At 38.9% G+C, this 14,152-nt stretch overlaps 3 protein-coding genes across 3 annotated transcripts in view; all 3 read left to right on the top strand.

The window, feature by feature from the left end:
• Positions 1–1,659: 1,659 nt before the first annotated feature.
• On the top strand, positions 1,660–3,447 carry si:dkey-237j10.2 (uncharacterized protein LOC568721 homolog). Its single transcript, XM_024282899.2, has 2 exons — positions 1,660–2,035; positions 2,250–3,447. The coding sequence occupies exons 1-2, from the start codon at positions 1,873–1,875 to the stop codon at positions 2,906–2,908; spliced, it is 822 nt and encodes a 273-aa protein (XP_024138667.1). The 5' UTR covers positions 1,660–1,872; the 3' UTR covers positions 2,909–3,447.
• Positions 3,448–4,547: 1,100 nt separating this feature from the next.
• LOC112153028 (sodium/hydrogen exchanger 2) lies at positions 4,548–11,099 on the top strand. Its single transcript, XM_036214060.1, has 13 exons — positions 4,548–4,980; positions 6,574–6,796; positions 7,813–8,053; positions 8,125–8,375; positions 8,445–8,662; positions 8,732–8,928; positions 9,008–9,097; positions 9,167–9,237; positions 9,538–9,669; positions 9,736–9,832; positions 9,895–10,017; positions 10,173–10,236; positions 10,912–11,099. Exons 1-13 carry the CDS (start codon positions 4,671–4,673, stop codon positions 11,097–11,099), a joined length of 2,205 nt encoding a protein of 734 aa, XP_036069953.1. The 5' UTR covers positions 4,548–4,670.
• A 320-nt stretch (positions 11,100–11,419) lies between these two features.
• Positions 11,420–14,152, top strand: part of LOC112153553 (transmembrane protein 182) — a 5,823-nt gene continuing 3,090 nt past the window's right edge. Inside the window, exon 1 of the mRNA XM_024283865.2 lies at positions 11,420–11,640. Coding sequence (XP_024139633.1) covers positions 11,473–11,640 — 168 coding nt within the window. The 5' untranslated portion in view covers positions 11,420–11,472. The remainder of the gene's footprint in view (positions 11,641–14,152) is intronic.

Here is a 14,152-nt window from a genome sequence, read left to right as displayed (position 1 = left end):
AAATGATTTTTGTGCTTTTGGAGCCTCATATTTTACGGCTGAACACCGGGGGCTGGAGGGATGAGAGCCATCACAGCTGAGCTGCACAGCAGTGCAGAAATGTGCTGTGGGGTGACGAATCGCCACATTCTGCTGCACTCAGACGGGTGAGTTTGAGGAAAAACATCACATGGCCGACTGTGGAAACGGAGCGTTTATGGTGAATAGGAGAAAGAGGGTTCATTCCTCCTCATTTCTATTCAGTCCCATTACTTTTGAATTAGATACTGATTTGTTTTTTTTCCTTTTGGAAAAATACATTTATGTGTTGAAAAAAAAAGAATTTCCATCACACACGAATCATTTGTTTTCTTGATTTTGATTAATCTTGTTTTATTTTTTTATGTGTAAAATAAATCAAATCAGTTAAAAAGCTGAATTTATATTTGAGGTTCTTGAGAAACATGAATAAAACGTCACACCGAAATTCAAAATCAGAAGTTTTAAACAGAATGAATACACTATTTGACTTCTGAAACTTCTTAAATTTAAAAAAATCTACAAATAAGATGTTGGTGATGAGGTAAAAGTACATATTCTATCATTATCACACATGCTGCCCTCTTACTCTTTAATCTGTGGCGTTATAAACTGGTGTGCTGATGATTTTACCACTTTAGATCACCTCAATCTACCTTTTGTTGCCTTGAAGAACACTTCAATCTATTTAAAAAGAGAAATATTTTGCAGTTTTGGTTAATTTATTTAAGTTTATTGAGTATTTAATTTTTTTTAGATTTTTAACATGCCAATAACCAAGCAAAATGATCTTCAAAGAAGATATAATCTACTGTCGGAGTGATTTATTATTTGAATAAATTGTAACACTTTAAATTAGTTACTCCAAAACATGCAATATAATGTTTGTTAAGATAGTTTATCCATTTGTAAGCTTGTTAGCAGTTTATTTAATGAATCTTACTATGTTAATAAACCTTATTCAGCTTATTATGCTGATAAATGTCTTACTAATAACCCATAAACATTATTAATTTTTGATTTTTGTGTTAATAAAGTTGTTAAGGACAAAAGTAGTTACAAATATTAATGCATTTTACACCTAAAAAACTTCAAATCTACATCACTGTTGTCATGTTTATATCAAAAGATTGAAAAAACCAAAATAAAGACGACGCCGCAACAAGAAAATTATTTGTTTGACTTCCCTGCATTTTATTTGACACAAGGTGTATTTTATTTTGAAAGGAACTTGAATGTGCTGCTTTCAGAAGTAAACAAAATTAAAGTTATTATAAAAGAACAAAAAAAGATACTTTTATAACAATTCTTCTTGGGTCAAATCGACTTAACTTAAAAAGTTAGACGGTCAAAATTGACCCATTTTAGTCTGAAAATGGGTCAATTTGAACACAGTGAAGGTTAAAAAGAAAATAAAAAGCATTTTCCCCGTGGAAATTTCTTCTGCAATGAATATTTTGTGCGATTGACATATAAAATAACATTTAAAAATTTAAGTTTTTAAATTAAAATAGAAACACATATCACTGCTGTTCTCCTGGAATGAACCTAAATAAATACTTTATTGATGTTTTTGTAAGCCGTTTATTTATAAAGTTTATTTTTCTGCGTGATGAAGATCAGCTCTTGCTTGTTTTTGAGCCAATCGTCTCTTTTTCCATTAAAGGCCGCTGACCTCTGGTCACTGTTTGCTTTACTGTAGAGATTCTGCGTTCCAGTGGTGGAGGAAGTGAGCGACGGTGGGTGGAGGGCCCAGTTGTCACATGCAGAAGTGAAACAGCACAGAGGAAGAGGAGTCAAATATCTGAAGCGAGCTCAGCGAAGGGCAGAAGAGGCAGCAGGACAGTCGGTGTCATGTTGGCGGAAGGTTTTTTGACATCACTGCCCTACAGGGAGGAGAAAACGTTTGCCTCCAAGCAGAAGAGAGGTCAGACCGGCGCTCATCGCGTGGACCCGCTGAGTTATGCCGTTTCGTACTCCAGGTCGGCGCTCCCGCAGATGCTTTCAGCTGAAGAAGGTAACACAGTAACTGTACTGAAATGTTCAGTTAAGGGTCAGCTTGAACTTCTTAAAATCACGATGGAGCTAAATTGATCCTGAAGCTGTTTGACCTCTTAAAAAATAGTTTCCTCTTTTCAGTTTTTCTTGGATAAAACATCAGCTTTAAATGCAAATGTTGTTAAAAGTGAATAGAAATATTTGCAGTTGCAAATAATCCAATTTTGTTTCAGATTTAAGTCCAGCCCAGAGACAGAGAGCGCCTCCTCAGCTTCCAGGCCTCTTCATCCCTGGGTATTCCCCTGCAACAACCCAGAACCCCGTCTGCATCGAGGACTGCAGCCTCCTGGACCAGTATCCAGACCTCCAGGTGGCCGATTCGGGCCGCATATCCAACAATCCACTGAGAGCCAACTCAAGCCAGCAGGACTCCTGCAACCCCGAGGTGCAGCTGAAGCCAGAGGTCCATGCTGGGTCAGCTGCGTCCATCCCAGACCAGGGGTATCTGGTCATGGGGGGCACTGAGAGCGTCAGCCTGGACCTGGATGAGTCCGGGTTGGAGCCCATGTCCAACTCCGTGCTGAACGGGCTGCTGGAGAAGAAGCTGGAGGAGGTTTACATGCAGCACCTGACGGATAATTTGGCTCGATGCAACTCCCATCTGGAGAACAGCCTCCTGCACGGCCTGGTGCCGCCGCCGCAGCCCGGTTCTCGGGAACCGTACTCCCTGGAGAACAGTCTGGACCAAGGTTCACAAAGAGACAGCGGTGGCAAAATAAGTTATCTGAGCACCCACAATGTCGTTCCCTCCTCATCAAACTTCAGCTCTCCAGTGTTGAGGATTTCTGAAGCTGAAAATCCACAAATGCAGCCAAACGTCCTCAAGTATTAAACCAAAGATTCTGCTGTGAAGCCACGCCCTCCCACCTGTAATTCTGTGTAATTTTGTTTTGTGCAGAGCATTGTTTGATGAAGTGATGCCTCAACCACAGCTGGTTCCATGCGCCACCTGCTGTCCAATTGTGGCACTACAGGTTATCAGTCTGAAGACTTTTTAAAGCAGCTTCTAAATCCCTCTAAGCCCATTTCTCTGCTTTTACATTTCTAAAAAGTTACTCTGCTATAATCATATTTGATCTATTAAAGCTAAATTTACACATTTGATGTGTCAAGAGACGAAAGTATTTAACTACAGTGCATTTCACACCAAAAATCTTAAAAATACACAAGAACAAGTTTATTAAAACCTAAATTAAGTTCATAAAAATAAATCTTTTGAAGTCAGTTTAAACGTGTGAATATCTGCAGTTACTTTTTCCAACTAGTTTGTGAGTTTTTGTGTGACTGACTTAATGTTTGAGCTCATTTAAAATCATGTAACTTCTCTGCTTTCTTACTTATTTTTTAAGATAATAAAATAATAAAAACAAATGGATTTCTGCTCATAATTTGTCAGAAAAATGACTTCAAATTCCCTTTATGGCTTCGTCAAAGAATACTTTACCACCACATGACCTTTTTCAGTGTTTTACAAAGAAGACATACAACCTAAACATGCACTATAGGGTCACTATTAGGAATATGTTCCCTTTAAAAGCAGAAAAAATGTTGAATTTATAATTTTATTTCACATTTTAGAGGATCTTTACTAAAAAAGATTTTGTCTGGCTTTTCCTAACCGGACTCACTTCATTGTGTTGCACTTCTATCAGAGTCACAACACTAAATGTGCTTATTTGAGGTGTTTGAACAACAAATGTTCACCATCAAGAATGATCCAGAGCCTCCAGAAGCCCAAACGCCGTCACTCTTGTGTCTAAAATAAGTTGAAATGACAGGTTTCTTAAAATATCTAGTTTGTGTCACATTTCTTGTCTGCGTGGAGAGTATATTAGGTGTTTGTGGGGTAATTTGACAAACATTTTTTGAAAAATTAGCACTTAAGAGGAGGAAAAATTTGAATTTTTGTCATTGGTGAAGACCAAAAGCTGTTTGAACGGATCCCGGGAGCTCAAAAAACCTGTGGTTATAGTCGGTTTAGTCAAAGATATGAAACATTTTTTTTTAATAAAAGTCCCTTTTAGGAATAATTTTAGGTACATTTCAAATTTAAAACAAAAACAATAAAAATTCAAGCTTGCATCTAGAATAAACTTCAGTTGCATTTATAGATTTATTATTCGTTTTTAAGTCATTAAGAATTTTAAAAACGTTCAAAGGAACATTATGTGCATCAACTTTAAAGCAGTGTAAACATGTAAAAAAACCACCCAGCACATAAATTAACACAATAAATACAACAGCATGCAGGATTTAATGCCCTTATTGTTATTGCAGCTTTCAAAGTTAATCTGCATTTCAAAATAAAAGATTTAAAACTAAAATTCACATATAGGTAGGGCATGAAACACACAAACATAATTAGTAAATATAGTGTTATAACTCATTGGTGCATTATTCAGTGTTCTAATGTGTTTAGATTAAGGAAGTTGAGCTTGATAGTTTTATTAAAAAAAAGAAAAGTTAGTGTATCTAATTCTCTCCTAAAATGAGAGAAATATTGTTGAGCTTCAAACTCCAGTAACTCTGCGCTGTTGGTGCAAGCTCAGGGATTCCTGTGCACATTAGCAGCAGTGTGAGTTCTGCTCAGGGGGATGTGTGTGTATCCGTGCACGCCTCTCTGCCCTCCTGTCCCGTCCTCATGCTATCCCAGCATGATGGCTGCACTCTGGACTCTCTTTTGGGCCTTGTCCGTTTGTCTGCTGGGATGTGCGGGTCTGACTCCTCCTCAGGCTCACAACCTGCCGCCGTCGGTGGGCTCCAACAGCAGCAGCAGCAGCGGCGGTGGCGGTCTGCATGTGGACGCTCCCATGGCTCTACGGGTGTTCAGCCTGGACTACCACCATGTTCAGGCTCCCTTTGAAATCGTGCTGTGGATCATGCTGGCCTCGCTGGCCAAACTGGGTAAGACAGATGTGTCTGCTAGTCAGTATAGAGATTCTTCCAGAATTATTCACATCAGAAAACTTTAAAGTAATTAAAATAATTTCCAATTAGAGTCTGAGAATGCTCTTGTACAATTTGTGTTCCACATTAGAACGCTAATTAAAAAAAAAAGGAAATATCAGGATAAACACCTGTAACCCCAAAAGGGACAAAATGGATTTAGAAAATGAAGGAAGGAAAAAAGGATAAACATTAAAAATGTAAACACTGTAGCATTTTATATATATTTTTATGAGCAAATGTTAAGGATGTCAATTAAAAAAATGCATTGAAATGCAATGGAAAGGTTATGAATAGTGTGTATAGATTAAAAAGGAAGAAAATTAGTAAAAACAATCATTTTTTTAAATTGCAATTTGGAAAAAATAAACTAAAAACCTTTTAAGGAGAATTTTACCATCTAAAGTTCAAAGATTAAAGTGTCACAGACTCTAAACTTCTTAATTCTTTACGCCATAAACAACATTTAGTGATTGGTGGAAATGTTGTCACAAATTGTAACTTTTTCAAACCAATTCAAAACATTTTGCATATTTTTAGTGAATTAATAAAACTTTATTTAAAAAAGTAGGAACTTTTAAAGAATACAAGAATCAGGCAGCTTTAATTATTGTATAAATAAGCTTTAATTTAGTTTTTCTTGGGTTTTTCCTTTGCCACATCTGATTGTCATCCAATCTTTGCAGTCCACCACTAAATAGGACTTTCGAACGAACGGAATTTCTAATTCTGAAAAAGGGAATTATGTAAGACAGTGGAGTACCTGGACCATGATTAAGAAATGCTGCATTTATAGGGCTTTCTTTCTTAATCTTTATCTGTGAAGAATCACAAACTAACAGATCTGCTTGTTCATCACTCAAAGCTATGAGTTTGTTTGGACATGACAGAGGAGAATTCAAGAGGATTCTTTTTGAATAAAGTTATGACTGCCTGAATCCTAACTTGAGAGGATACATCTTAATTAGAATCTTTTTAACTTATAGAAAACTTACTTTAAACTACACAAAGTTGGAGAGAAACCTCAATCCAAGTATAGAAAATGCAGATATTTGGATGAAAAGCAGTTTTTCTAGCTCTTATTTGGTCCTATTGAGTTCTGGAGAGATGAAGTGTGCAGGTGAGACACAGAAGTTTATGACTAAGGCGGGAAAAAATGTGGCTTAAGTTTGGAAACTTTACGCAAACTTTAAAAAATTGAGATTCAAAAACAAACCAGCTACTCAAATATCTCATCAGAATATATTAGTGTGCACCAAAACAATGATTTTTTGTCAAAATGTGGTTAAAATGTCAATTTTTGGGTCACGCTTTTGCTTTGATTCAATATGTGATTTGTACATTACAAAAGAACAACAATATTTTGGAAAAAACGTAAAAAAAATTCTAATTAGGAAGTAACAATGAAGGAAAATTGGCTCTAAAACACGTTTGACCCTTTCAACATAAACATACTGCTAGGCAACAATATAGTTCAGTGGTTTTAAACCAAAACATTTTGGCATCCCATAATATGCTTCATAGTCAACTTTTCTGGTGTCACTGTCACAGGTTTCCACTGGTCCGGTCGAGTCCCAGCCGTCGTCCCGGAGAGCTGTGTCCTCATCATGGTGGGCCTCCTGGTTGGCGGTGTGATCTACGGCGTCCGGCACTCGGCTCCTCCCACTCTGAGCGCCGACTCTTTCTTCCTCTTCCTGCTTCCACCCATCGTTTTGGATGCCGGATACTTCCTACCCGGCAGGCTCTTCTTTGAAAACCTGGGGACCATTCTTTGGTCTGTTCACCTTGAAGACCCATTTTTGGAGTTTTTAATGTGTTATTGGAGGGCATGTATGGGAAAAACTAAGTTACGAATCTGGAAACGATAATCTTTTATAGACGAATAGATCCATGAACGTCTTCATTTCCCTCGTCTGAGCTGGAATCTGAGCTAAAACTGTAACGGCTCCAATGTTGCTCGTCGTTTTTGCTGCAAACGGTAATATTGGTTTGAGGTGTGAGCAGGGACGTGCACAGGATTTTTGAGGGCTCAAATTTGGAAAAAGGGAACAAAAACACATTTTTATTGTTTATATCCAAAAACAATATGAAAATTAAAATACATTTTTAATAAATAACAACTCAGTGTAGGTGAAAGTGAAAAAATATTGTCAACACGAGTTAATTCAATTTATTATAGACTTGGAATAAACAATAGAATATAGATTTTTTTTTCTTTCTCTTTGGTTTTTTCTTTCTTATATCACTAACAATTGTTAATTAATATGTATTTGAATAAAAACTTTATTTAAAAAAACAACAGGGCACTAGGGTACTTTAGGTTATGAGGTAAAAGGGGCAGGTGCTGAAGCCCCCCCCCCCAAGGCCCTACATGCCTGGTGTGAGGGTCTGTAAGCTAGCATGTAAATAGAGAGCTCTCATCAATGGAGAGGGAAAAGGGGGGCGGGGTTGCTCCATACCTACAGTCCCACCCACAACTTGGAGGCAAATTTCTGATGAACTTCTGGCGCTTGGCAGAAACTATGTCTGGGAAACCGATGCAACTTTTTAAAATTTTGGCTAAAAGTTGCATAATTATGATCAAAAGACCTCAGGGAATGCTTTGAAAATAGATCAGAAGATGACCACAGTGGGTCTTTAGATGTTTTATTTTGAGCGTGTGGCTTAATTTATAGAAGTAATGACTTGTTTTTACTCTAAACACCAGCTGTGACCTTTGATTGACTTCAAAATCTGAAAGCAGAACCATCCTAGCTCCTGTAAAGATGACCTGGTGTCGTGCACCTGCAGGTACGCAGTGCTGGGGACCTTCTGGAACGTGCTGGGCATCGGCCTGTCCCTGTACGGCGTTTGCCTCCTGGCTCCATCGTCTCTGGGAGACATCTCTCTGCTCCACTGCCTGCTCTTCAGCTCTCTGATCGCCGCCGTCGACCCCGTGGCCGTGCTCTCCGTCTTCCAGGAGATGCAAGTCAACGATCAGCTGCACATCCTGGTTTTTGGGGAGTCGTTGCTCAATGACGCCGTCACCGTGGTGAGGGCAGCACTGCAGGCTGTGGGTTCCGGTTCATGAATCAATAGTTCAAACATTTCCCTCTCTGACAGGTGCTGTATAAGCTGTTCGAGTCCTTCCTGCGCCTGCCATCGGTGTCGGGGTTGGATGTGCTGCTGGGGATGTGCAGGGTGGTGGTGGTGGGGCTGGGAGGGCTGTTTCTGGGCCTCTTCTTTGGCTTGGTGGCGGCCCTCACCTCTCGCTTCACCTCCAGAGCCCAGGTCATCGCCCCGCTCTTCGTCTTCCTCTACTCCTACTTGTCTTACTTGACCTCAGAGATGCTTCACCTCTCTGGAATCACGGCGTAAGAGTTGCTAAGCGCTAGCTTTGGTTTCAGTTCATACATCTCACCCCTCAGTCTTTTCTTCTGCAGGATTGTGACTTGTGCCGTTACCATGAAGCAGTACGTGGAGGCTAACGTTTCGGAGCGCAGCAACACCAGCATCCAGTACTTCCTGAAGATGTGGAGCAGCGTGAGCGAAACGCTGATCTTCATCTTCCTGGGCGTGTCCACCATCCAGGACGTCCACATGTGGAGCTGGCCCTTCGTCTGCTCCACGCTGCTGCTCTGCCTCTTCTGGAGGACAACAGGTGGCTTCCTGAGTCTCCTCTAGTTACCCTCCACTCCACCTTCTCAGCATTAAACCCGTTTGCTCTAAGGCGTCCTCCTGCTGACTTCTGTCGTGAACAAGCTGAGGAGGAACGCCGTGACCTTTAGGGACCAGTTCATCATCGCTTACGGTGGTCTGAGAGGAGCCATCTGCTTCTCCCTCGTCTTCCTGATTGACGACTTCCCGAAGAAAAAGCTCTTCATCACCACGACGATTGTGGTCATCCTCTTCACCGTCTTTGTGCAGGTTGGAGAGCAGCTGTGATGTGGTTTCCGTGTCTTTACGCGATACTTTTTGATCAGCGTTTAGATCTTGTGGTTTTCAGGGGATGACCATAAAGCCTCTGGTGGAGCTGCTGGATGTGAAGAGGAAGAAGAAAGCTCTGCCGACAGTCAGCGAGGAGATCCACACCAGAGTGAGGGGAAAAAAACTCAAATTTATCCACATTATTCTTAAAAAAAACTACATGTTAGTCTGATTTTAGCTCATAGATCACCTGATGGCTGGGATGGAAGATGTGGTCGGTTACTGGGGTCAACACTTCTGGAAGGACAAGTGAGTTTTTGTGACTTCCTTTGCAAAACTCAAGCGGTTATGAATGAATTGCTGGCAGGGGCGGAGTTACTATTAGGCGAAGAGGGCAATTGAGCGGGGCCCCCAAGCTAAACACTTTATTATTTAACTTTTTCATTTTTTATCATAACATTTGGAATCTTGATGCTGTCTGAAAACAAAAAGGTGAAGAAGTTTTTGGATGGATGTTTTACCCCATAAGGGTGAAGAAAAGGTCAGAGGGGCCCTGCCTACTGGACTGTCCATTCATGCATTTTACTTCTGCACACATATGCATTCAAGGTTCGAACAGTTCAATAAGAAGTACCTCAGGCGCTTCCTGATCCGAGAGGACCAGCAGGCTCACTCCATCCTCAGAGTCTACCAGGAGCTGGAGAGGAGGGGTCAGAGAGGAGACGCCGAGGCCTCCTCAGTGTAAGGAATCTCCTCAGCAGCGTTTCTGAGAAGCTTTCGGTGTTTAATACAGAACACCTCGTTCAGGGTCGACCCCCGTCCTCCGAGCCGCCCCCTCCTGCCAGAAGAGATGGACAGCATCCGGCGGATTCTGTCCAGAAACCTGCAAAACTTTAACAAAAAGGTATCCTAGCAGCACCGTTTTGAATCCTGTTTGAACTGGTTAACCGCTTTTTGTGACGGCAGCAAACACGAGCTTACAGCAGACACAGCCTGCACCAGGACGTGGCCACCAACCGGGCGAGGAAGCCTCTTCACCGACACCAGAGTGTTGGAGGGAGATACACCTGCAACACAACCGCACCGCAGGTCCAGCGCTCACAAACCCCTCTCCAAGTCTTAAGCTTATGTGATATGCAGTCATGTGCAGTTTCTCATAAAACACATTAAATTGTCTGGATTTCTTTCAAAATAAGAGCTCAAACTGCTATATTTTGTCATTGTTGTGGTTTTATTTTTTAAAGGAGGATGACGAAAGACTCAGTGATTCTCTGAGAGGAAGAGCAGGACTAAGCCGATCTCACACAGGTACGATCAACAACTGTAAAAAAAAAAAGAGTTTTGAGCCATTAAACGGCTATGATCGATTTAAATGGGCCATAAGCCTTCCTCAGTAAACTATATTCATATACATTATCATATATTACCTTTGGAATACTAAAGAAAAAGTTATTTATGAAATATGAATTCTCTTCCGATCCGTCCATTTCATGACGTCATCCTAAAGCAGGTGTTGTGCCAAATTATGATCCCCCTACCAGAATTTGTTTCCCCAGTTGAGGCACAACATCTAGTAATGTTGATTTGTTTTTGATATACTTTAGTCTGGGGTTTTTGGAGTTTATCATGTTTTTTTTTCCTACATATTTCATGTAAAACAACAACAGGATTCTGTCAGGCCGCTGACTGTCAGAATCTGTGCCCCCCTGAGCTACAGGATTTTAGCTTTTGTCTTCACTGTTAGCAGCTCCTGTCTGTGTTAGATGTTTTAATCCATCAGTTTTTGGGTTCATGCTGTCTTTTATTTTTGTGATTTTATGATTTTATTTAGTAAAAAGTGCTATTGCAAAGCTCTGTCTCAATCAGAAATAAAGACAAATACTGAGAATATGAAAAGATTCAAAATAACAAATAAAATCACGATTTTTAGATTTTAAATGAATTGTTATTGGACTCTAAATGTGTCCTCTCCCTTCCTAACAGTGTGCACCAGGAGCTCAAGGCGGACCCTCTCTGACTCTTTGGCCTCCACAGAATCGCAGACCCAAAGTCAGCCTGAAAACCCCAAACCTGAAGGAGTGGACCAGACCTCTTCAGACCAGCAGCATCCTGTGGAGAAAACCCCAAAGAAACAACTCAGCTTTAACCTGGAGAACGAGAACCAGCAGTGAAGATGCAATAAAATGATGATTTTTAGTATTTTGCCGAAACAATAAAGTTACGTTTCACCTGCAGATGTTTTAGAGTCTTCAATCCTTTTTAAATGTTTCACCAAGTCCAGAAATACTGTTGTCATAAATTCTGGTCGGCGTTGCACACATGCTTACATGCAATCGTTCCTTTTACAAACGCTCCACACCCACTGGTAATATGAACAGGACGAGCTTACGGCCTCCCAGAATAACTCCAGCCCCCCCTCCCAGTCTGACCCCATCCGATTCGGCAGCGTCTTCACCCCACGGCGTGCCAGGGAGTGGCTGAAGGCGTTCTTTCTTCAGGACAGCAGTTTTCAGGAGCTCCACACAAGAGCAACAGGCTGCAGTCATGAGGGTGGGAGCTGCAGCCCTGGTTGGGGGGGTGTTCGGGGTCGTGGGGACCCTCTGTTTCTTCCTGGCCTTTGGGACAGACTACTGGCTGGTCGCCAGTGACAACTGTGGATCTTACGCCACTCCAACGCCACCGACTGTGGACAAAGATGCAAATAAGACAGAGGTAAGACGTGAAAGTGTTTAGGTGAAAGGTCGTGATTGAAATGAGAAGTGTGTTTGTGTACACAACACTCGAAGATAGTAAAAGATGTACTTAACTAGGCTAGTAATTGCAAATATTTGAAGGAGCTAAGATAAGAGAGACATCAGCTTTGATATGTTATTGCTCTGTTTTTTCCCTTTACACCTTTTAATAGATTTAAAAAAGGTTTCACAGACTTTCACACGATTTTAAACTGTGCATTCCTTAATTTAAAAGAGGAGTGTCTAAACATTTTAGCAAAAAGGGGCCAAATTTGGTGTAAATACTCGAGGAAAATCGATCTTTGGCCTATTTGAACCCTTATAATGAAAATGTATTTTTTTATTTCTTCACAAACAAAAGGAATACATTAAAATACTTTTTTAAATTAATGTTTTTACCTAAAGATCAGAATAAAAAACAATAAAACAAGATCAAAATGAAATGTTACATATCACTTCTGACTGAATGCTCACTGTCGCTTTCTAAATTAAAATCATTTGAACAGAAAAACGACACAAGAAGTGATTATATTTTGATTTTCCGAAACAAAGAAATCTGTTATTTTCATTTTCTCTAATACTGGAACCGGTTTCGGTTGATGCTTCAGACAAATCCTGCATTTTGAGATACTAGTTAATACAACATGGATGTACCTTTGGATCCCGTCTTTCAGAAAAGCAAGTTAACTTTAAGAAAAATCCAAAATGGCGTCCATTCGTAAAGACATAAAGATGATACACTCAAAAATATTCCATGTCTATGTGCCTCAGTCTCAACACTTCATGCACACAATGCAGTCTTTAAACTGGACCTTTATAATACTATGTATATCATGTATTTATGTTAAATATGTTTTAATATGGTGAATTTTCTCTTGGTTAACATGTTTTTCTGAAAGAGGGGACATCCATGCCGAATTTAGTGCTTCTACTGTCAGGTTGTTTCCACAATACATAATTTAGCCAATTACATCAAGAAATCGTATTTCTTAGAAAGCGTTTGAGGCTGTTTATTATGGATTTTAGGAGAAGAATCTGCAGGCTGGAAGAAATTAGAACACAAACTCCATCTGGCTCAGAGGCCAGACTTTGGACATGCTTGTTTAAACAGAACACTAATGACAAAATAGAGTACACAAAAATGTCATTGAAACTATTTTTTATACTTGATATAAAATAACACTAATTTACCAGAAACTTTTAGTGAGTTGTAACTTGTTTAAGACACTAAAACTGAAAAATTCATTTAATCTTTAAAGCATAATTTTCATAATTTACACGTCATTTAAATTGCAACTCCAAAAAAAAATGGATTATAGTTCTTAAAATAGGATATTTTGAGGGAAAAAGTATGTAGAGATGTATGTCAATGTACCAAAATAAAACTTTATCGACACACACTTATTTTAAGACCGAATATTCTTGATTATCAGAGGAATATTTCTAAATATGAATTTTTTTTTTGCTGATTTCAAGATTTAATTTAATCTTTAAATGTCAGGACTTCAACCTAAGGATCTTATAAAGATCATTTATTTATTTTACTTACATTTTTATCCTGTGAAAGTGTTTACTAAAGAACGTCACTGAACTAAATAAAGCATTGAGCTCCACTGAACAGAGTCGAGGCTGAAAGAGAGAATTCAACAACTGCAACTTAAATACAACATATGAAGGAAAGATGACAGATCTTAATGGCATTTGTTGAAGTACTAAGTTATCAGATAAAAGAGACTAGGTTAAACAAACTCCACAGCTTCACTACAACACATGTTCTTTGATATATGCTAAGATTTAGCATCCATATAACATATTTCAACACAACTAAGATTTAAATATAAAACAAAATATTATTAAAATGAGTCCTTTTGCTATATTGACTATAGAAAAACTTGATTCGAGAATCATAAAATTCAAATTGCACTGAAAATTGTGGTTCAGATTTAAAAATGATACTTAAAAAGTTAATTAAATGTCATTTTGGAAAGAAAAAAAATGATTTATGCTCTGAGAATTAGTGCTAGTTTTAGATTATATGAGGATTTACTGAGAGTATTTGTAGATACTTTTATGAATGAACAGAGTCATTTACCATTTCTGTTCTTTGACAATAATAATTTATGATAATAGTGGTTTTAAAGTGGAACAGGAGAAAGTTTTTTGGAGATTTAACTCGTTATTGAACCCATTTGTTTGATGTTATTTAACAGGACAGATTCTTTAACACTTTTGGGATTTTTTTAGACGTTTTAACCAAATGCAACATCTTAATTTTGTAGCAGACTTCCATCCATGTTTCTTCTGATTGCTTAAAAAAACACACACACACACAATTCATCCAATTTTAGGGAAATTAATAGATCTAAATGTTTTATTTGTGACCTCACCTTTCAAAAATAGGAACACTGATGAGGTCAATTTTTAACAATTTATAAGATCAGGGACATACAATCTTGGTTAAAACTTCTTTTTTTTACCGATTAGTCATTAAT

The sequence above is a fragment of the Oryzias melastigma genome, linkage group LG10 (assembly GCF_002922805.2).
Source record: "Oryzias melastigma strain HK-1 linkage group LG10, ASM292280v2, whole genome shotgun sequence".
Classification (NCBI taxonomy): domain Eukaryota; kingdom Metazoa; phylum Chordata; class Actinopteri; order Beloniformes; family Adrianichthyidae; genus Oryzias; species Oryzias melastigma.
Note: the sequence above shows the minus strand (reverse complement) of the source record. Positions and strands in the feature narration are given on the sequence as shown.

Coding starts and splice junctions, on each gene's coding strand:
- si:dkey-237j10.2 (XM_024282899.2), top strand. CDS start 1,873: ATGTTGGCGGAAGGTTTTTTGACATCACTGCCCTACAGGGAGGAGAAA. Junction 2,036..2,249: donor GATGCTTTCAGCTGAAGAAG/GTAACACAGTAA, acceptor ATTTTGTTTCAG/ATTTAAGTCCAGCCCAGAGA.
- LOC112153028 (XM_036214060.1), top strand. CDS start 4,671: ATGTGTGTGTATCCGTGCACGCCTCTCTGCCCTCCTGTCCCGTCCTCA. Junction 6,797..7,812: donor AACCTGGGGACCATTCTTTG/GTCTGTTCACCT, acceptor GTGCACCTGCAG/GTACGCAGTGCTGGGGACCT. Junction 8,054..8,124: donor TCAATGACGCCGTCACCGTG/GTGAGGGCAGCA, acceptor CCTCTCTGACAG/GTGCTGTATAAGCTGTTCGA.